The 24,080-nt window shown below is 34.6% G+C and overlaps 1 protein-coding gene and 1 pseudogene across 1 annotated transcript; both read right to left on the bottom strand.

The window, feature by feature from the left end:
- Positions 1 to 11,223: 11,223 nt before the first annotated feature.
- Positions 11,224 to 16,641, bottom strand: LOC104877434 (laccase-14-like; annotated as a pseudogene).
- Positions 16,642 to 20,635: 3,994 nt separating this feature from the next.
- Positions 20,636 to 23,843, bottom strand: LOC100254477 (laccase-14). Its single transcript, XM_002264358.3, has 6 exons — positions 23,467 to 23,843; positions 23,064 to 23,215; positions 22,606 to 22,850; positions 22,386 to 22,514; positions 21,127 to 22,071; positions 20,636 to 20,985 (listed from the first exon to the last, which is right to left on the bottom strand). Exons 1-6 carry the CDS (start codon positions 23,566 to 23,568, stop codon positions 20,855 to 20,857), a joined length of 1,704 nt encoding a protein of 567 aa, XP_002264394.3. The 5' UTR covers positions 23,569 to 23,843; the 3' UTR covers positions 20,636 to 20,854.
- Between the last annotated feature and the right edge of the window lie 237 nt (positions 23,844 to 24,080).

Raw genomic sequence — 24,080 nt, 5'->3', positions numbered from 1 at the left:
GTAAATGGACGGTGTGTTATGTTTTCAAGCTAATTAAATATGTGTTTGAGAACCATGAGACGACATATAATGCACTTTTCTACCTTCATAACCTTAGAAATCAATTGCAGAAGAGAAAATGTAAGATGATCAGTACCATCTTCTCTTCTGATGGTGCATCAGTCTGGAGATCTCTTATAGTTCTTAGGTTTCCAGTTATGCGAAGCATGACCCCTTTCGGCTGATATTATTAATTATTTATAGGTTTTACATTTTGCACATGAAGTTAACTATATGGCTTCTTGGAAAAGTTTAAACTTTTTTAGTAATAGTTAGTCTAACATGATGTTATAATTCTAATTGTGATTGTATTTGAATCCCAAAAAGTAATAGAGAATATCCTTGAATTCTTGTAAACGTTTAATGTTTGTTTCGTAACTGTTTTTAAAAACAATTTTCTCTTCTTCAAAATAGAAAAAAAAATTAGAAAAAAAGTTTGACAACTATAAAATAAAAAATAAATTTTTGATTTTAAAAATAGAAGATAAGGTGTTTATAAATTTTTTTTGTTAATTGTTCAATTATTTTTACTTGTTTTTTAGAAATTGTTTTAAAAATAATTACACAAATAAGAAAAATAATTAAAAATATAGCATTAGAACTAAAAATTATTTTTAAAACATATTTTACAAAATAGAAAATGGATTAAAAACATTTTAGGCCATGTTTAACAACTATTTTCCAAAACAATTATAAAAAACAGTTTTTGAAAATTATTTTCTAATATATTATAGAAAAAATATCTGTTTAAGAACCTAAAATGTTTTTAGTCTATTTTCCATATTTTAAAATAATTTTTATATGTAGCATTTTATTTTTAACCATTCTCTATATTTGAATAATTAATTTTTAAAATGGTTCTTATAAAACAAGTGAAAACATCTAAAATATGTTCATGAAAACGCCATATTTTTTGTTTTTAAGAGCAATACTCTTTTTTGTTTTCTGATTATCAACTATGTTGTCATTTTTTTATTTTTTAAAGAATAGAAATTTGTTTTTGAAAACTATTACAGAAGAGGACCTTAGATTTCTAAATAGATTTTTGTTTTATAAAATATTAAATAATAGTTTAAAAAAATTATTTTTAAAAACTATTTTTTCTAAAACTAGATTTCAAAAAAAAAATTGTAAAACAATTTCAAAAAAGCCTAAATTTTTGTAGTTGTTACTGTGGCATAATATTAGAACTCTAATTAGGGTATATTTGAATTGGGTCATGGAATGTGACAGAGAAATGAGAAAAATAACCAAAAAAATTCAAAATCTTTTTTTTAGTTTATTATGGAAAATATAAAGCAAATATCAAACATAACAAAAATTGTTCAAAAATTTATGTATTTTTAAATTATGCATTCTTATATAAAAGAGGAAACAATAAAAACAAATTTGAAGAGTATATAATAAAAAAAATGATTAAGAATTCAACCATTTTTTTATTCCACTTTCCCTTTCCTTTCATTGACATCAATTTTTTTTTTAAATATATATATATATATATATATCCAGGAGGCTTGCCCTTTCCCACGAGAACACCCTAAAAATCATCCTAGCAGGTGGGGCTGCGTGTCCACCATCAATGCAAATGGTCGGTGACTTTCACATCCAAGGTGGATTCTTCATCCCCTCGTGCAAAATTATATGGAAATTACATTCTCTTGATGACTAATTCATTTACTTATTAAATGCATAAACAACAAATGTTGCACTTTTACTCAGCATATCAATCTGAGTCACATATGTTTGTTGTTGAACAACCATGGTCAGCCGCCCAGGTTTGTAGGCAGATTTCAGGTTCAACTTTTCAAATGATCGGTGCCAAAACGTCCCCTACACCTATGAAATGTCTTTGACTCACCCAACTTAAGAAAAAATAATGATATTGATTAAGAAAAAGTAATTATACTTTAATCAGAAACATCACAGAAGACTTCAAAAAAGGGCAATTAACATTTGTTTATGATCAGTCAATGGGCACCGCCTAATCTAGGGTTTATAGCCTCGTTTTTCCATGTCCAATATCTTTAAACCCCCAGCATGGTAGGCAAAGACATGTCCAATATCTTTAGATAGAATACCCAGTGGGTGGCTGATTTGTTCAGTTCGGCGTATAGGTTGAGATATTATGAAATGTGTCCATGGACTATTAATTATACAACTGTGAGATGGGCAACACATGGTCAGCAAATTTATCTTTTTGTGGCTATTCAAATGGTGCCTGAGTTCAAACTAGGACCCAGTAGGCCAGTACTCTCTGGTTAGAGTTTTCTTTTCATTGAACTTTCCCTATATATGTCATTATCTGACAAAGTCTTGACTGGGTCGCACGGATCTTTGGGAGAAAAAATGTAGCTAAAAATTAAATTAATTTGTGATTAATTATTTTAATTAGAAATTAATAAGATGAATGATCCTTTTCTAGCTTCTGCTGGCATGCTATGGGGCCAAATTAAAGATGACATATTCATCTGGTCTGCAAGCTTAACTGCTGATATTTTTGCTTCCCATAAAGTGTAATACGTAGTATGGCGCTGCTAAATTAGTTATCTTAATACATGCTTAAATTTCACAAAATAAGTTCGATGTATTACATCAATGGAAGATTGAAAGCAGCAGAAACATTCTTGGACTAAAATTCCATAACCCACTTGAGGTTTCCAAGGTAGACTGCAATCCAACTTTAACTTGGGTCGTGATTTCATGATTCTTTGAATATTTGTGAAGTGGATGCTACTGATTTGGACAAATTTAACTCCTTGTAGACCCCCATTTTGGGGCTCGGTTTCATGCACTTTCATGCAGCTTGTTTTGCCAAGTGTCACAACCCCAGGAGACCGCATGGTGTCTTTTAATTGGCTGCTATGGAATCAGATATTGCTTTTTGAGGAGCCATTAGAGTGGAGACACCTGTGGGAGAATATTCAGAGATGAGTGCCTTTTTCTGTTGGAGAAGGAGCGTATATGCGGGGAGGCGTCTTCTGCAGGGGGTGCTTTTCGGAGGGGTTTTAGAGAAGGTGCTCTTGGCTGCCGTTAGGGGGAGATATTTTGAGGGGGTTTTTTAGAGAGACTTGGGAGGAGAAATCTTTTGGGCTAGGAGAGCAAGCTGCAGAGGGAGGTTTTTCATGGCTTTTTAACAGAGATTTTGAGGCATTTGAAGCTGAACAAAACCTTACCGGAGAAGGGCACTCTCAGGTATGAATGCAGCAGGTGTAGGGACCCCTCCCCCTGATGACGCGTGACACACATTTCCTGATGACGCGTGACACACATTTCCTGATGACACGTGGCACACATTTGTATCCGGATTAGCCACATCCGGATTTCCCCAAGAGGACTAGTGGCGCGCTTCTCCTATCCGGACTCCCTCAGGGAGAAGCACACGACACTCGCAAACATTACATCCGGACGACCGACATATCCTATTCGGATATGTTTGTCCGGATCATTGACTAAAGTAAGCAAGTCTTACTACGTCATTCCGACAGCCTGCCACGGTCCACGTTCCGCCACCTGCAGAGTGAAAGGACATGAATGAAGTGACGGCAAGTCACTTCCCACGATCTCTGACAGCCGCGGCGCCTCCCATTATCTCTATCAGCCGCCCGTAGGGTGATGATGGCCCTGCCACCACCTAGAGGCATCATGACAAGCCAAAATATCTCCCTACCATTAAAGAGTGACAAGCCAAAATATCTCCCTACCATTAAAGAGGGAAACAGAGCTTCTGATACTATATATACGGACCTTCACTCGAGGAAGGTAAGCTTGCTATACCTAAAAAAAGGCCAACTGATTTATCTCTCTTACCATGGCTGACAAAACCATCGAAGGGTGTGTCCGGACACCCTGTCCGGACGCCTTTTGCAGGAACGACTGAACCAGGAATCTATATTGGTTGAGATCGTGTGTCCATCCTTTTGGCAACTACGTGGATCACCAGGGACGCGAGGCCTCAACAGCAAGTACATTGTTTTATTTCCCTCTGCATTTCTTGTTGATATCTGGATATTTGTTGGTTTGCTTGGGGTGGATGATGAAGGCCACTTGTTGCTTGTTGATATATAATCTTGAACTCATGTTTGCCATTGTTGATCTTAATGCACCTTGCCTCTATTGCGAAATACCTAGGAATCATGCCAATAGTCATATTTGATGTGGTTTTTCTCACTTAATCAGAGGGCTTGCTGATGACTCATGCAGTAAAGCCTCATTTGAGGATGTTTTTACTTTGTTTTTTTATGCTCTGTTTCTATTGTTTCTTTCTCTGTGGTGATTGCCTTTTGCTTTTGGATCTCGTTCAATACATTGTCTGTGAGAGAGAGAAATCAAGGCTGGTTGTGAATCCTTACAAGGGATACATATTCTCAAAGTTTGGTTGTCATCTAAGAGGAGAACTGATCACAAGAACATCTAAGTGATTCGGCAGCTTCAGTCTGGTCAGTGACGTTTTGAAGTTCAGCCAAAGGTCCAGAGCCACGGCCAAGAAGCGGAGCTAAATTGGCAGTAGCAGTAGCATCCTTGACTAAGAAGGTTCCACGTGCTGATAGAGTGACCCCAGAAGATACCATCAGCTTGTCTGAAAGTGGTGGGCTCCTGCTAGGGCTGCCTGAATTCGTCTCTCAATTTGGACTAGAAGTAATTAATAATTCGTTTCTGGGCTTCCCATGATGTAAATGACAAAGAATATGGAATTGATCATTCAGCAGATTATTTCCGCTTAGTGAAACATCTTTATTTCGAAGCGAGACACAACGAGAAGAAAATGTTTCGGTAACCTCAAGCTGTGACCACTCCATTCGTCTATGGTGGAAGGGTTCTTGCCAGCGGTGTTTTAGAGGTCATAATGGCCCAGTTTCCACTCTTTCAGATAAATTGCTGGGTGATGGTAGTGGCAAAGTATTTGCAAGTGGAGGAGAAGATGGTACAGTTTGACTTTGGTCCCTTAGCTCAAGTGGGAAACGTGGCCATCAGGCTTTAAAGGCAACTCTTTATGGGCATGCGAAACCTGTAAAATTGATGACAGTTGCTGGGCATAAAACTTCTCTTCTGGTGACAATTTCGAAAGATTCTAAGGTGAGAGTTTGGAATACAACTACATCATCTGCTGTCCATTCTTCATGCTGTGTGGGAATGACTTCTGTTCTTGATGCACCTGTGGACATGAAATGTTATGAATCATTGCTTTTTTGTTGCTGCTGGTTCCTCTGTTTCCACAATTGATTTGAGGACGATGCAAAGAGTTATCACTACTAGCTGTGGTACAGAGGATGGGCTTGTATGGTTTAGGGACTTCACTGATGCTACATGCCCTGTTTCTTCTTCACATGAAGATAAACCCTCCTCAAAATTTTGGGATCCTGTCTCAGAGAGGGGCATAGGAACTTCTGGTTTAAGTGGCTTGAGAAACTTTAGTGAACAGCAACTTAACCAAGCTGTTACAATTAATCAATCTGATTCTCTCAATGGTGCTTCTTTGCTTCCAAATGATGTTACCTTGGAGCAACTACAGCCACCAATGATTCCTGATTCTTTGAAAGCTTTGTCTTAGTATTTGTGAAATATGAGACATGAATTTGATGGCAGTGTCAGAGGCTATGGCAATAATTCCGCTGCTGGAATTCCTGGTTGTGATGTACAAAACTCTGAGGCTACCTTGCAATATGAGGTTACACAGGAGAGCTCTATATGAAGCGCTGGAAAAGGTCAAGTCAGAGTTAATGCTGCTAGGGTTCATGTCCTTGCTCCCAACAGTAGGACAAAGACTGATACCAACTATATGTATATCAAAGAATGTTGGAGCAATTTGGCATCCATGCATCAAGTTTGAAGAAGAGAAGACCACAACGACTGAAGAATCAGATACCGAATCCAATAATAGACGGAAACTTCTCAGCATATCAGGTTTTGGTGGAGGCAGCTGACTCGTTTTGGCTGCAGCTGGAGAAGACACCGCGAAGCATCTTGCTAAGACGCAGCCAAATTCAGATATGGGTTGATAGGTGAGTTGGGTTATGTCGTATAAATGCCACACCGAGGATAGGAAGGCTCGATCGGAAGAAGGTCGTCCCGAGGATAAGAAAGGAAAGGTTCCTAGATTGAAAAATGCAATTTGGGATGTATGAGGATTCGGATATGCCTCCAGCAATACTTCTTGGGTTTCTGCGGGAGCATAGATCAGAATGGGCAGACAACAATATTGATGCTTACTCAGCTGCAGCTGTACAAGTTAGTCCCTGTAGTTTGTCGGGATCTCGAGTTGGAAGTTTTGGGAACCAAGTCATATTTCTACTGGCTCACATTATTGAGCCTGAAGAGTTCTTGGAGGTCATTAGGCCGGAAGGTGCTGGCCATTGTCCTGAAGATACAATGGTGTCTAGACGCAGGTTCCTCTTGCAACTGTGTAGTGGAAATTAGACGCATGGGTGCATTAATCCATTGACCAAGACCACGGCGGCAAGGAAATCCTTTGTTTCAAAATGTAACTCCAGATGCTTGGTGCGCTGGTTAGCGATGCCTTCATTGCCACTTGGTTGCTGATCACTTCAAGTCTCAAGCATCCTCAAGTCACCCAACAGTTGAGTCTATTCTTTTGATATTTGAATGCATGGCATTTCTGACTGAGCAATGATATATTAATCTGTTGAGATAGACCCATTTCTCATGGACTCAACGTACAATATTGTGTGGATGAATAATGTGAAAGAAAATTGAAAGCTCACTGTGAAATTGGAGCAGAAACTCTATGGAATATGATGGAGGTGACGACACAAGCTCAGCATCTTCAGGTCCACTTGATAGGAGGGATACTATGATCAACACATGTGAGGAATCAGAACTGTTTGTTGTGAAAAAATTGCCGAGGCATTTTGGGATCCTCATCCTGGATTATGAGCTCATGGAGTGCCAGCTTGCCGTAACCCTAGATGAGGGGAAAAACCTTAGAGGATGCGAAGTAACCTCTCATCTTATCTGCTGTTTCAAATATCCTCAGGAGAATTCATTTGGATAGTGCCCCCTTCAGATACAAAATCGACGAGAGGGAAGTGCTGCAAATAGTTTTGTTGGGCATTCAATATCTGTTTGCCCATCACTTCAGGATGCCGAAAGTGGTGAGAATGGGAGCTTTGGAATGTAGAGAGCAGAAATAATATTCTAGCTCAGGTACAATGGCATATAGCCATACAAAAAATTGCCTTGCAAGCTGGCGGATTGAAAATTTCAGGACAGGACACGTGTAATGTGCAGCCATGCAACCAGTGATACAAAATTTTCAAATGAAGCTCCGATGAGACCTCATTCGATGATGATTGGAACTTCAGATAGCGCACAGTTAAAAGGACCCTAAGCTACCAGAGGTCTTCGTGATGTGTTTCCACTGAAGATGAGCTGACTTCACATTGAGATTTCTCCTCATTAAATGAGAGCATTCCCAGCGTCAATAGAGGAATCTCAACACAATTGCACCCAGCTGAGGACCTTTCTCCTTAATGACAGCCTATATCCACCCTTGCATGGTCTGAATGGTCACTTTAGGCCATGTGTCACCTTCAGGTTCACCATCTTTAATTTTAAAAGTGATTTTCTTCCCAAATAATATTCTTCAAATAAATTTTTGGATTTCAATTCTTCCATTTTCACCCTTGGTATTTTTTTTAGGTTCCGAAAAATTCCGTTTTTGATAAAATTGGTTGTCATCTTCTTTCCGGCAAGCCATTTTCGAATTTTCTGTGATTCTCAAAATGTTTTAAAATAAGCAAAGAATCAAATTCCATAATTCCAAATGATGGAATTTATGGAATTAGTTCATGCTAAAATAAAATGGACTTTGGTGGGGGCCCTACATCAAATAAATTTTCTTCAAAATAAGAATGAATTTGAATGAAATATCATGCATGCTATTGGTGCTTCTTTATCCGTTTTGGTGACATGAGTGACATGCTTGATATTCATTACCATGCACTAACCCCATTTTGTGATAGCATGTTGCCATTTGCTGATCAGGTACGCGTCCATTTCCATTTTGGGTCATTCTCTATGCATATTCCGATTCTCATATGTGCATGATCGATTCGAGTATTCATTGATTTTCTCATTGATTGCCATGTCAACTTCATTTTATTAGTATAGACCCGACTTTAGGGACTTAGAGGGGTGCTACGGTCTTTGTCATACCTTCCCGATAAGTAACCTGACCCCCGAACCCGATCCGGTTTTTCACAGACCACCTTTTCCAAAATAAGGAGTCATACTTAGAGTTTTTCTTTCTTATTTTGTTTACCCTTTAAAAACAAAACAAAAATAAGTGGCGACTTCAAGTCCTTGTTCTAAAAAATAACAATAAATCATTTTTCAAAATAATAAATCGAGCTCGCCATCGAGTGGGGAACGCATGAGCCGAAATGCAGGGTCCACACTCATCCATTTCATTTTTATCATGGGCAATTTCCCATTATCATCTCCTTGTCAGCCGTCTTGAAAAAAAAAACCATTTTTATTTATAAATTGTTAAGAAGTGTCCCAAATTCCTAATTAGTATAAATTCCTCTTTTGTAATATATATATATATATATATATATATATATATATATATATAGAATATTTTTAGGTTGATATATTATTATAATATTAGTTTTCCTTATATAATAAGGAATATTGTTGGAAATATCTTTATAAATATTCTAGATCATGAGGAGAAAATGTTATGAGATGGAGATGGGCCTGTAAAGATTATACAAAATGGATAGAGATGTGAGGAAGAACTGGAGGTTCCTGGTGGAGCGAGAAGGCTCATGGTAGGGTAGGGATACGAAGAGTGGGGTAATATAGGATGTTCGAGAACCCAATAATTGTATTTGATTATATCATTTGTAATGTTCTTTATTGTATAATGAAATGATTCTCTTTCATCTATGAATGTAGGCATGGTTGGCCGAACCAAGTTAAAACTTTGTGTACCGTTTGTGTTGATTATTTTATCTTTGTGTTATTGATTAACGATGATTACATCAAAGCTTTCATAATCGCAACAAACTACTCTGTTTGTTATGAAAAATGAGAATAGGCAACAAGACAAATAAGAACACACAAATTTATGTGGAAAACCTTAGACGGGAAAAACCATGAGTAAAGGAGAAGGATAATCCTCTATATCAAAAATTGGTACGAAAGGTGAGAGTATCAAGCGACTATGATATAAATCCCTGAAAACCTATACACCATCCCATAAATATATGAGAGAGAAAAATAAATAAAGCAGGAAAATCCATAATTTTTCTTCACCATATATATCGCACCACAAACTTTTCGGGTTGGACCAAAAAAGGAAATTGGGTCACCAAGCTCTAACAATCTCCACCTTGACACGAATTCTAATGTAAGGAATAAAAACAAACAAACAAACAAACAAACAAACTCCAATCTTCAACAAAAAAACTCTTTACCTCTTCCACAAACCCCAAAGGGTAATTCAACAACAAATACTAACCAAGTCCAAGCAATACTCAAACTTGGCTACAAGGAATATCTTCATCATCATATCAGTAGGATTATCATGGGTGCTAACTTTGGCCATAACAATATCACCATGAGCAATGATATCACACATAAAATGATATCGTATATCAATGTGCTTTATCCTCTCATGAAACATCTAATCTTTTGTGAGGAAAATAGCACTTTGACTATCACAAAAAACTGTGGTAATCTGCAAGTTCTCACTAAGTTCACCAAATAGTCCTTTTAATCAAATAGCTTCTTTACAAGCCTTTGTAATAGCCATGTACTCAGCCTCAATAGTAGACAAAGCAACTATAGTTTGCAAAGTAGCTTTCCAACTGATAGCACAACCACCAACAGTAAAAACATACCTTGTAAGAGATCTTCTTTTATCAAGATCACCAACAAAATCATAATCGACATACTCAACAACTCCATCTCTAGTTCTCCCAAAATGCAAACAAACATTAGTAGAGCCACGCAAGTATCTAAAAATCCACTGAACTGCTTTCCAATGTTCTTTACCAAGATTTGCTATGTATCTACTAACTACACTGATTGCATATGATTGGATGTGAACAAACCATAGCATACATGAGAGACCCCACTGCACTAGAATATGAAACTCTTGACATATAATCAACATCATCATCTGATTGTGGAGATAAAGCAGATGAAGGTCTGAAATGAGTTGCTAATGGAGTACTAACAGGTTTGGCATTCTTCATATTGAACCTATGAAGAACTTTCTCAATGTACCCTTTCTGAATTAGGTATAATTTACCTGTCTTTCCGTCTCTCAGAATCTCCATTTCAAGTATCTTCTTTGCTACTCTAAGTCTTTCATCTCAAACTCCTTACTAAGTTGGACTTTTACCTTTCTTATCTTTTTCTTATCCTTGGTTGCTATTAACATATCATCAACATATAAGAGTAGACATACAAATGACCCATTATCATTCTTCTTAAAGTAGACACAACTGTCATAACTGCTCCTTTTGAAATCACGAGTGGTCATAAATGAGTCAAACCTCTTATATCACTGTCTAGGTGACTATTTCAGGCCATAGAGAGATTTTTTAAGCAAACACACATAGTCTTTCTTTCCTTAAACTATAAAACCCTTAGGTTGCTGCATGTAGATGTCCTCCAAAAGCTCTCCATGTAAGAATGTTGTCTTCACATCCAATTGCTTAAGCTTAAAATCATGCATGGTCACTATACCAAGAAAAACTCAAATTGAACTATGCTTTACAACTGGAGAAAACACATCAGTGGAGTCTATACTTGGAATCTGACTGTAACCCTTTGCAACTAATCTTGCCTTATACCTAGCTTCTTCAACTCTTGGTATTCTTTCTTTCCTCTTGAACACCCATTTGCAATTAACAACCTTTTTACCTTTAGGTAGTCTCACTAAGTCCCATGTGCCATTCTTATGAAGTGACTCCATCTTCTCCTACATGGCAATCATCCATCTACTAGAATCATCACAATTAATTACCTCAAAGTAGGTAGAAGGTTCTACACTGGAATCAATATCTTTAGCCACATTTAAGGCATAAGCTACCAAATCAGCCTCATCATACCTCTGTGGAGGTTTAATATCTCTTTTAGGCCCATCTTTAACAATAGAATACTGTGATGGTGCTCGTGGTGGTGAGGGAACAGCAACATCACTCTTCATTTCTAAACTAAACTGAGATGTAGACTCTGGTATGGATCCTCCTGAGGAACTTCCACAGTGTTCACTAGAGGTGGATCAACCAAATTGTACCCTTTTGGGTCAGTCTCTTCATCGAAATTTCCAATTCCGGTTCCGATAACGTAGAAGCTATGCCCATGAAGATGCATTGGATGAGCCTCAGAATCATCCAAGACATTAGTCCCTTGGAACACTATCTCCACTGTTTCATTATATTCCAAAACCTTCACCTTCATTGGCAATGCAGTATTAATCGGCAGATCCTGCCCTGTGTAGTTATAAGAACTAGGCGGATCGTTTTGGAAATCAGCTTCATAAATTCCACCAATATTCCTGCATTACGGTTTAATCAAATTCCTGATAACACCATCCTTCACAACAAACAGAATATATCTACGTACCTGTAGTAGGCCATTAACACATCAATAGGGGGGTTAACCCAACTTATGTTGTTCATGCTTGAGGCCAACTTGCTCCCATTCCCATTTATCCCGTTACACGAACTATTGGGACCAAGAAACTCCCCCATTGAAACTGCTATAAACATTCGTGTAGTCGCATTTTGCGGCACATTTTTGGGGTGTTCTAAGCTGGCCAAGCTTCTAAACCGGGTGGTGAAGTTGGAGGCCGCGATGAAGTCCTTGTAAGAAGGAAGGGTGGATGATGGAAAGAAAGGAGAAGATGGAGGAGTGTAGTTGCCTCTGTACTGGAGGATTTCTGTTGCATTGGCGTGGTCAAAGTATAATATATCAGGTTTAGTGTTGGAAGATTGTCTAGCAGCCATGTAATAGTGGCCAAGAGTCTGGTTCGCCGTGTAAGAATTTGTTGCAGACGTTTTCTTCCCTTAAGTTTAATAATTGTACAGACAAATAATCAGAAAAATTAAGACTCATCTTTTCAATTGCTATGTGAATATTTTGTGATATATATAAATTTGAATACCATTAGAGCAGGGACATAAATCTCCTGGTTGGCCGTTGAAGGTGTAAGCATCTGACCTGGGTGTATCCTCACCGGTTTCAATGGCCTGCTCCACCATCTGCCTCAGATCTCTCTTATACCAACATGCTGCTAATTCAATACCAAACCAAGGTAAACATTTTCTATTATTCAACGTGATATGTAACGCCCAAGTATATTTTTTTTAAGGGTAATTTAGGAAATTATTAATAATAATTCAATTAGTTAATTTAATTAATTTAATAAAGTGGAAGAGGGGTAAAAGTGTAATTTTATGAATAAATACCCCAGGTATAAATTAGAAATTCTATTTCTTCCTGTTCTTTTCTGAATAGAGTTCCTGTTCGCAGAATTTCAGAGAACGTAAGTTGGAGTCAGATTTCAGGGTTGAAGAACAGATCTCTATAGGTAAGATTTTAACCCCTAGTTTAATATTTTAGATTCATTGATTAATTTCAAACACATTAGATATCTTTTGGAAAACCCAAATCTAGATTAGGGTTAGTTTATTTTATTTTTAATTTGTTTTAAAATCAAAATAATAAAAAATTTTAAGATTTTGATTTATTGTTGGTATTTGGGAGATCTTAAGTTTTATTAGATGAAAAAAAAAAAAAGTTCCTTGAAAGGTTTCGATTTTATATTAGGGTTAATTATATTAAAAAAAAAAGTAAATAAATATATTGTTATTTGTGGTGAAAGGGATTAGAAAAAATTAATAAAAAGAAAAAAAATAAATAAGAAGAGAACGTGTGTGCACAGTATTGGAACAAAGAATAGGAAAAAAAAAACAAAAGATGCGTGTGCACACTAGAAGGAAGGAAAAAAAAAAAAAAAAAAAAAACAAGTGGGGCGTGACAATGCTATGGAGGCTTTTATATATATATATATATATAATGAATCATCATTAGTCAAAAAAAAAAAAAAACACTTGCTTTTTTATGTGTACCCGATATGAGTAATGGTTGGGTGGCTAGCTATTGAATTGGATAATTAAAAAAAATAATGTTATTTAGTTTTAGATTAATAAATAAGGTAATAGTAATAATGGTCTTTTTGTAATAAATAGAATGAGAGATTTAGCAATATATATATATATATATATATATATATATATATATAGAATTTTATAATGAAATAAAATTGTAATTTAATTAAATTAGTAATGTGTTATTAGAAACAAATTGAGAATTTATTAATTTTATTTAAATAAGGAATGGATTAGTTAAATTATAGATAAATAGTAATAATTATTTCTCTTTTGTTATATTAGGAGAATAGTAGATTTTTCCAGAATTATTTTTCTCCCAAGCTTTCAAGGTCTTTGCATAATTTGAGGTAAGGGAAGTTAATGCAATATTTATAAAATTAAATTATTTTATATGTTATTTTGAATTGTGGAAAAGAAAATGATATTTTGTTACCATGCATGGATCAAACTGTTTTGCACTAAATATTATGTTGGAATATTTTGTTTTATTTATGACACAAAATATGAAGATATTATGTTGTGTAAATTTGAATACTTGAACAAAAACATCACTCTGGTTTATTTGACCCTTGTCAACGGGATATAATAGTTGACTATTCGGCCCTGTCAACGGGATATAATAGTTGACATTCACATTTCATGGTGGGAATGTAATTGATTTGGACCCCAGCCTCTAGGGGTTTGGTTAGAGGTTACTAGTACTAGTAGTGTTTGGTTCCGTCCACGAGGAACAATTTGAGGCTAGCCACCCATTTGAAAAGTCCCACCTAACTGGGCATTTGATATTTGATAATCAGAGTAATGAAACTTGAATGGATTTGATTGAATCTTATGTGAAAGTGTTTGAATTTGATATGAAAATGGTTGGTTGAAATTTGAATGTATTGGTATTTTTGAAACTTTGATATTTGATGAGAAAAAAAAAATGATATCTCCTATTTGAAATGGAAATATTTGATCAATGAACTGCATTAATATTCCTTATTGGGCTGTGAGCTCATTCCCAATTGTTGAAAATTTTTCAGGTACTCGTAGTTCGAGTAAGGAGTGATGGCTAGGCTGAGGAATGATCATCATTAGGATTTGACTTAGAATTTTATATTGGATTTTGTTTAACTGTTAGTTATGTTCATTTGGATTCTTTAGTATTTGGAAGTTATTTGGATTTTGATCCTTCAAATTTTATATTACATCAAAGTTGAGTTTTGGAGATTTTGAAATTTGTTCTAGTACTTGAATTGTTTAAGTTTGCAAATATTTGGACAATGGATTTTGGATAGTGGATGTCTTAGTTTTGAAATTGAATTTTGAGGATTTTAGATTTTGTTCTGCTACTCTGAACGGGTATTTAGTAATTGGTAACTTCCAATTACAATATAATTGTTTGGGTCGGGTTATACTTTAAGTCTTCGGGTTTGAGGTGTAAATTAACCGTCACACCCTTGGAGTGGGTCTTGGGGTGTGACATGATAAATATTAATAATTTATTTTTTATAAATTAAAATTTTTAAATAAGCTGATAATTTAATATAATATTAGAAAAGGTCAATGGCTACTAAGACCGTGCACTTGCAGGGTGGTCAAATTCGACCTTTGAATGAAACTATGACTTTTCAACCATAAAATTCTTGGACTAAATGTATAAAAAAATTATGAGACATACCAAGGACGATGACTTCTTCTTCATCAGGCTTAGGAAAGGGATAGACGGTTCCCGCAGCTGGTAAGACGACGATGGCACCATGGACTGTGGCTCGAGTCCATTCACTATGGGCATGCCACCAAAGGGTTCCTTCTTCGGTAGTAAACGTCACCTTGGTTGCTTTACTCCATGCCTGTGAGCATATAATTTATTAATGTTCTGTGATTTTGTACGTGGCATACAATTTTTATCCATAGGTTGTCTCCTGCATTCTATATGGAAGGTTAGTTTGATCAGATTCTTGGATTGCAAAATGGAAAATTTTCTGCTTTGTGGATTGCATGGATCTGTTACCATAATCCAGTTACGGAGCCATCATAGGCTCAGGGGAGCACATGTCCCCTTCAAATTTCAAAAGTGAAAATATTCTTTTATTAAAGAATTTTTAAAAAATTTAAATAAAAAATTTAAGAGTATGTTTTGATAAATTTCCTATTTTCTACTTTTAAAATAGGAAATAGCTAGTTGAAAAGTAATGATTTTTAAAATTTTTTTTTTTTAAAATTGAGATATAAAAAAATTACTACCTTAAAATTTAAACTTTCTTGAAGTGATTTTTAATGATATAAAGTAAATCTACAATTTTTTTTTTTTATTATTCTTATAAGATGTTCTCCTTTTATATAGAAGCTTTTATTTAAATAGACATAAGTTTGCCTTTAAAAGAAAATAATTTTACCTGAAATTTTTTTTTTTAAAAAATATATGATCAATATGAATACTAAATAGATTTTATAAATATTTATTTATTTTATTTAATGCTTATAAAATTAATTTTATTTAAACCCTAATATATATTATAAAATAAATCCTAATAAAATGATTTATTTTATTAAAGTTTTGTTATTTAACTTGATACCTCATAATATTTTTTCTCATTCCATAACTAATAGGGCTTAAGTTATCGATCGAGAGTACATTTCTAACATATGAAAATTTATCAGTATTTAGTATATATAGTCCATAATCCCATCTCATTTGACTTATACTTTTGAATGGTTAACTTTAAACAATGAATTAAGTAAAATATTTGTCTTATTTTTTGGGCTTGAATGAAAGAAAGGTATAAACAAATAAGTACCATAATGGAGAATTTATAACGGTGCATGGAAGAAAGGGAAAAAAAAATCAATAACTTAAATAAACGTTTCTGGTACGTGTAAGAAGAAGAAACTAACGTGGTGTTTGAGATGAAATCAAGTCTTTCAGATGGTGGAGCCAGCACTTTACATCGGAGGGCAACTTTAGTAGACATAAACTTTAGTAGACTTATGAAGGAGAGTTTTTTTTTATATAACATTTTCAAGGGAGGCACCTATCCCCCTGGGCCTAGCTAGCTCCGCCGCTGGGTTTTTCGTCCTCACCAAGCCAGTAAGATTGAGGGGGAGAGACATTACCAGTGGATGGTGGCACCATAGTATCCACGATTGTGAACATTTACGAAGACTGTATCCCCTTTGTGAACTCGAATCACTGGCCCTGGGAAACTTCCGTTTACTGTCAATATGCTTTTCGTACTGCACCGCCTTGTAAAATTGCTCTCCTTCAGCTACAATACATGACAGAAAACAATAAAATCACTACTGCTTTACATTTCAGTGTTTATTAAACCTATTAGGAAGTACTCACAACAAATTCGTAGTAATGGATGTTCCCTTGAGCCATGCAAAGAGTCATCCCACCGATAAAAAACAGGAGCCCTGCACCTAAAAAGCCTGAGCAGAGATGACCAATGTTTTCCAACCCCATTATTTCTCACTCTTCCCCAATCTCCTAGGAACAGATTTTCTCAGTTTTTCTAATTTCCCCAGATTCTTTATGATGGTCATCAGAACTCAACGACAAGTTTGACATTTATACATGATAAATGTGTTGATGTGCGTATTAATCATTCCTCGGCCACCAAAATATATGGTCGGTGGAGGCTGATTTCTTGGTTAGCGCGCATAAGCGTTGAAAGGGAGCTACAACCCCTCCGCCAGTTATTATAGAAGTGTTTCTAGTTTTTTGAGTGTGAGTTTTGGAAGTGTTTTTAATTTTTTTAACTCTTAAATTTTTTTATTTTTTAAATATAAAAATATTAAAAACACTTCATAAAATTACTATAAATATACTTTTAGAGTGTGTTTTTTTATAATAATTTTAAGAAATATTTTAACCTTTTTAATGCCTAATTTTTTTATCTTTCAATTATTAAATATAATATAAATACTTTATAAAATCACTATCAAACACATTTTTAATATTTGATAATAATTTTAGAAAATATATTTAATGTTTTTAATATTTAAAAGTTAAAAATTTTTAGAATTAAAAATATTAAAAATATTTTTTATAATCACTATTAAACGTATTTTTAATATTTATAAGATAAAAATTTGTAAGAATATGTTTGATAATGATTTTAAAAAGTATTTTTAATATTTTTTATATTTTAAAATTTTTATATTTGATATATAAGTAAGAATAAAAATACTTTTTAACATCACTATATATATAAAAAGGATTTTAAATATTAAAAAAAAAATTAAAAACACTTCTAGTGAATGCTATTAGATAATTAGATTCCGCCTTCTTCACTGATCACCTGCATTTATGGCTGCTTTCTCCTATGCATTTCAGTGCATGTGAGGAGGATTAATCATCACGATCCATCGCCTTTTTTGGGGCAATCAACTCCGCTTTTTATTCATTTGACCTCGGGGATATTTGACAAATCCCTGCAATAAAACGAAAATTCAAAAAATAATAACACATATTTATATGTGAAAAACCTTATACGAAAAGAATCATATCATAAAAATCATGGATAGAAAAAAAGAAAATCAATTATATTAAAAGATTGGTATAAGAGAGGAGGGATGTCAGTTATACATCATTATTATATATATATACATCATCATAATCTTATCAGTTTGATCTCTCCTCTATTATTATAGACCTTAAAAAAATCTTTTAATTATAGTTTAATCATATATATCTGTAAACTTTTCAAGTTCAATAAAATAAAGTTTAGATCACCAAACTCTAATAATAATTAATTAAAAAAATAAATGAACAAATGGTAAAAATAGGTGTTTCCAAAGTATGCTTTGAAAAGATATGAAATTTTTTGCATAAAATTGTCAACACAAAATTTAAAATTTTCTAACTCAAAGTTTATAAGATAGATAATTTTGATCTAATTTTATTTTTATTAAATTGAATTGAAACCACGTGCAACTTGAAATAGGATATAATTTTATTTTATTATAATAAAAATGAAATTATGTTGTATCATATGAATACACAAAGAAAGTTACGCTTGAAAGATCAACTATATTTAAAAGTCAAAGTTTGAAGTTTTGTTCTAATAACATGAATTTCACGTGGATATGAGCCAAAAATTATATCTTGCAGTCAAAACTTGACCGGGTACAAACTAGCCTCAATTTTAAAGCAATTTTAGGTTTTTATTACCGGGGTGGGGAATCTCACTTGTAGATAATGCTTATGCCGTAAGCAACTCTTAATTTGTAATAAATCCATAGGAGTGGGGCTATAGGCCTTCAACACCAAACTATAGCGCAGCCAAGTTGGCTTTGAATGAGCATGGCTTGAATCACAAAATCCCAAGATTCTTCACCACACTCCGCTATTATATTTGCCCTACTCTACTATTTGGGTTTATTTGGCAGTCCACTTTTGGTAAGCAAGCTAGGTTGAAGCTTCCATAAGCCAAAGACTTGAATTGGTTTGATCTATATAGTTTCGCATCACTACCAAAATAGAGTAATTCAAGTAGTAAGAACTAATAAAATAGGAGGTTTACAAATAGTTTGTGGAGACCCTTTTCCAATATAATTTGAGACAATTACTAGTGGGGTTGCCTAAGAACTATTATCCAAGGTTGGTTACGCTCATCTTTCAAACAATGCGAATTGAAGATTTGGGGGGGAAATGAAAGTAACCAAGGTTGAAGTTGATGGAATTGCTTATTAGCTCGATATAAAGGCTTATCTCAAGCACCTTCTCAGTACAGTGCTTCAAGTGGATTGACTGCATGACTTATACACAACAAAAGAGATTTTACAAGAATAATCCAAACAACTATTGCAAAAGAGAATGGTCACATATGTAATTGATTGTGCATTAATTAAGAAGGCTTCTAAAGTTAGATGAGTTGTTTAGAATTTTTAAGAGGGAATTTGTAAATGTCACATAATTATATTGGAATCCACGTTTTAAAATTCGAATTTCTTTCTAGTATGGGAGCGAACTTTTTCTTTTTTCTTTTTTATAAATTTCATTGGAGAATGATTTAAAAATAAATAAATAAAAGCCCTTCTATATTTAAAAAAAACACTTTCTTATAAAAATTAATTAGGTCGATGGTAAGGTTAAATTTTGGATAACTTCATATTTTTTGCTTTAGCTGAAAATTGAAATTGAAATTAAAATAATAATTTTTAGTGAGCAATGTTGATGTTATAAAAGTTTTATTAAACATTCAAAATATATTTTTGTAAGAAATAATAATTTTATGACTTTTATACGAAACTTTTTTTTTTTTTAAAGTTATAAGCTTTTTTATTTTAAATAATTAAATATATATAAAAAAATTATTAAGCTTATTTTTTATTTTTTAACTTTTAAAAGTCAATCAAATGAAATTTCAGTATTTGAAAATTACTTTTAAAAATCCAAAAAATCACTTAAAAATAATTTCTAAACAAGTACTTGCTAATAATCCTTAAAAAAAAAATACCTTTTGTAAAGTTAAACATAGTATCAAAACAATTTTTTATTTTACATTTAAATACTAAGTGAGTTTTTTTTTTTTTTTGAATAATTTATAATGGTAGTGTCTGTGGACTAGAAGAGGAAGGAATTGATACCAGATGGATGGGGAGATCCCACAAAAGCATTCTTAATTTATTTTTTAATTCATGAAATTTCATTTATGGTTATTTATTTTTTGGGATTTAATTCTTTATAATTATTTTTGAGTGTTTATAAAGATGGTAGTCTCTCCACCTTTGTTCGCTCGTAACATGGTCGTGAACTTCTTGGTCTACTCCAGCCCGGGAGAAAATGAGACAATGGTGAATGAATAATTATTAATTTATTTCTTAATTCAATGGCATCGGAATCTCAGCTGGAATCCCAGCTGGAATCCAAGTCCTTGAAACGAAAGTTTAATTACTAAAATCTTTTTTGACATACCACTCATGACTGAACAACTTTCCTAACTCCCAACTTTATTGACTTGGACTTGGACAGTTCGGTCAATTGTAGCAGCTTAGTTAGATGCTCAATGGCTTTTCTCAAAACCAAAATTCAAATGATCAAGTCCTATCCCGCTGTTATTTAAAATAAATAAATAAATATAAAATAACATATGAAAATATGAAGTATTTGAATCAATTTAATTTGCAAAAAACCGGTTATTTGTTTTTACTAATTATTTTAATTTAAGAAAACAGGAAAGGGTTTACTTTAATAAAAAAAAAAATGGGGTTTAAAAAGTAATTAAACCACTAAGAAATAGACTTGGAGTTCTTTCCGCGTGGAAATGGAGGGTTTTACATGTTGAATAAAATTGGAATGGCTAAAAGTTGTCGAATCAAGATCCACTTATTGTGGACACGGCAATAATCAGATATTGAAATTAATTAAGGATGAAACAGGAACACAACATCAATTTCACTTTTTCATAATCCAAGACTTCCAAGGCAAATTCCACCATAGCATATCTCAAAGATTATTGTAAAGTCCACAATCTTTATTCACTTTAACAATCCAAGAAATTGACAAATTAATAATCCCAGACACAATATTCTACAACTTTACATTATTCTTGTTTTTTTAATTGAAGAGGAATACTAACTTACTAACAATTTATTTGAACAAAAAATAAATAATGAAAGCTCAATAATACAAATATTCAATGAAATCTTTGGCATGTTAATTCTTTGCAGCTTCAACATGGTGGCATGTCGGATGGCGGAGGCAGCATTTGAGCTTCTGGGTGTTTACCATTTTTCACTATGAACGCAGTGTCCATGCCCCAACTCAGATGGCGCTCTAAATGGCAGTGCATGAACCACACTCCTACAATAGAGAAAATATACCAATATTAAATCTAACATATTGTAATATTAAGAAAAATTATTTCCTTGATATGCAAGGTGGCAGTTTGGAGGGTTTTGTTTTTTGTGTGTGTAATAGACAACATGAGTGCTTGCAACATACCAGGGTTGGATGCCTTGAATCTGATTGCAGTCCAACCATTCTTAGGAACAGCGATGGTATTCTGAAGGGGAGGATCCACCAGATTATAGCGCAAAGGGTCCCTATTTTTATCGAAATTCCCAAATCCCCATCCAACAACATAAAAACTATATCCATGGAGATGCATGGGATGGTCTGTCCCTGCAACCAAGTTTGTCCCTTGAAAAACAATCTCCACTGTGGAGTTATACTCGAGCACCCTTACTTCTGTTCCTTTTCTCGGCGTCTCATACTTTAATGGAGGATACTCAGCTGTAAAATCAAACACCAGTGGTGGATGGCTAGGAAATTTATCTCCATATACACCACTGATGTTATAATAGTAGGCTTGTAGTATGTCGATTGTCGGGGATTGGAAGCTTATATTGTTTATACTTGTAGCGAGCCGTGACTTATTGGGCCCTAAACACGAATTATTGGCGCATGGGAACGTGTTCATAGAAATAGTGTAAATCAATTTAGTGCCTATGTTTAATGGGACATTGCAAGGATGTTCTGCATCCGCTAAGCTTCGGAGGCTGCCCGTGAAGTGAACCGACGCATTTGTGTCATTGTGCTCAGGAAGATGAGGCAAAGAGGGAGGTGAAGTTGGAGTGTAGTATCCCCTGTACTGTACAATAGCTGTGGTGGTTGTGTTATCATACTTGACTCCATGGGCACTGGAATAAACTTCAGCCGCCATGTAATAGTGACCCGGGCGTTGGTTAGCTTCTAGTAAGACATCGAAGGTTTGGCCAGGTGATATTGTGATATAATCTCGTGTCAATGGCTTGGTGTAGCTACCATCTGTTCCAACCACTGTCATTTTATGCTTGGCAATGGAAAAGAAGAGAATGTCTTGCAAGGCAGCATTGATTATGCGAAGTAGATAGGTCTTTCCATGATTCACCATTAACTTGAATGTGCCTGAAATTAGAAAGGGAAAGTTATATACTTATGACTAGCTAGCCAAAGGAAAAAGAAAATGGTTCCGTGAGGATCCACCAATTATAAAGTGATTGATTGATCAAGGGTGCAAACTTGGCTCCATAATAATTATAGTTGGACCAGCCTTTTCTTATGTGTTAAATCATGGCTCTACCATCTTCATAGTTATGTTCCTCTTTCTTAGCATTAAGCTTCAAATATGTTGGTGTTAATAAGAAAATTAAAGTAATTTGGTTACCATACAGGAAAATGAAATCGTGTACAATTTTCAAATGACAAGTTAAACTCTGTACTTGATTTTGAGCATGGATGTAGATCCCCAGGTTGTCCATTTATTAAGTAAGAATTAGAGACATTGGGGTCAGCTCCGGTTGCAAGCATCTCCTCTAGAACTGCATTCACGTCACTCTTCCACCATTCTCCTGCATTTCAATAACTCCAATAATTTTAGATTTCGCTTTGCTTGTTAATTCATAATATGTAAATTAACCTTTAAAGTAATGACACTTGTACCTAATATGATAGGAACTTCTGCATTAGGTTTAGGAAAAGGATACTTGGTTCCATTCTTGGGATAGACAATTATAGCTCCATGAACAGTGGCTCGGGTCCAATCACTATGAGCATGCCACCATAGAGTCCCTTCCTCAGAGGAAAGGATGATCTTCTGGCTAAACTTTGATCCTGGGGGAATTGGACATTGTGTGATATACTCAGGACCATCTGTCCATGGATATCTAGGCATCTTCACCCCATGCCTGCAAAATAATAACTATATGTTAACACTAGTACTAATTTTTAGATTCACTAAAGATGGCATGTAGCAATGAACTGAAGCAAATAACCCTAAAGCATTGTTTTAAATTTGACTTTGCAAATCAATATATTGCAGTCTCCTCTTAGAAATAAAAGAATGTATGCCATGCAGGCATGTTGCCGCTATCTTTCTCCGAGACATGCACATGACCTACCAATGAATGGTGACGTTTTGTTTTCCCCTGTTATAAACGTCGACAATGATCGTCTCTCCTTTCTTAGCATATATAGTTGGTCCCGGAAATTGTCCATTTACTGTTAAGATGTTCTTGGTGCTACAAAGCCTTGTATATGAAGCTTCCCTCACCTGCAATCAATTAAAAGTTAACCATGCATCCTCATACCAGAAAGAAAAATTACATGTACAAATTGTTGCATCGATCCATTCATACAAGTGTATAACCAATCAGAAATTGATAGCATGCATGAACGACTCAATGACACAAGGGTACCCGAAGACCTATGGCTGCCATACAGTGGAAAATGAGAGCCATACTGGTCCCTAAATATTATCACAAGGTGGCATTAAGGCCAGAATCATGCATATATAGTATTTACCACAAAAGTATGCCGACGGGTTGAAGCTTTGCAATGGAGGCCACCACCAAAAAGAAGAAATGCTAAAATTTGCAAGAGGAAAACCTTCATCATCAGCCACATCTTCTTCGGAATAAAAGTCTCTTCTCTTGTACTAAACACAACTACTTCAATTTTCTTACTATTTCTAATAGCAGGACTTATCTTCTCTTTGACATGAATGGAATGAATTCTTAAGGGTATTTATAGAGGCTGGAGAGAACCAAAACTAGAACCGGTGAAATCTGGACAGCAACTTTGATGGCTGCTGTCATCTTCAGCATGAATGCATACACCAGATTAGGTATAGACGCGTTCATTCTGTGGGCACCTAACAACTGGTTTCCCTCCTTTGTAATTTCCTCGAACTTTTCCCGTATTTCTTTCATATATGATTCTTAATATAGTCCAGATGATTTCCTTGAGATACAATACTTGCTCGCCACGTGTCAATATAAGAGGAAGTGATTTGAATGTGAATTGGTTTTAAATGTTCTTCCGGGACCACTTCAATGAGCAGGACCACTAGAATTATGATATTTGATCACTTACCAAAATTTAAATAAACCAAATGCCTGAAGAATGCTAGCTAACAA

The sequence above is a fragment of the Vitis vinifera genome, chromosome 18, assembly GCF_030704535.1.
Source record: "Vitis vinifera cultivar Pinot Noir 40024 chromosome 18, ASM3070453v1".
NCBI lineage: Eukaryota > Viridiplantae > Streptophyta > Magnoliopsida > Vitales > Vitaceae > Vitis > Vitis vinifera.
This window is presented reverse-complemented; position numbering and strand designations above follow the sequence as displayed.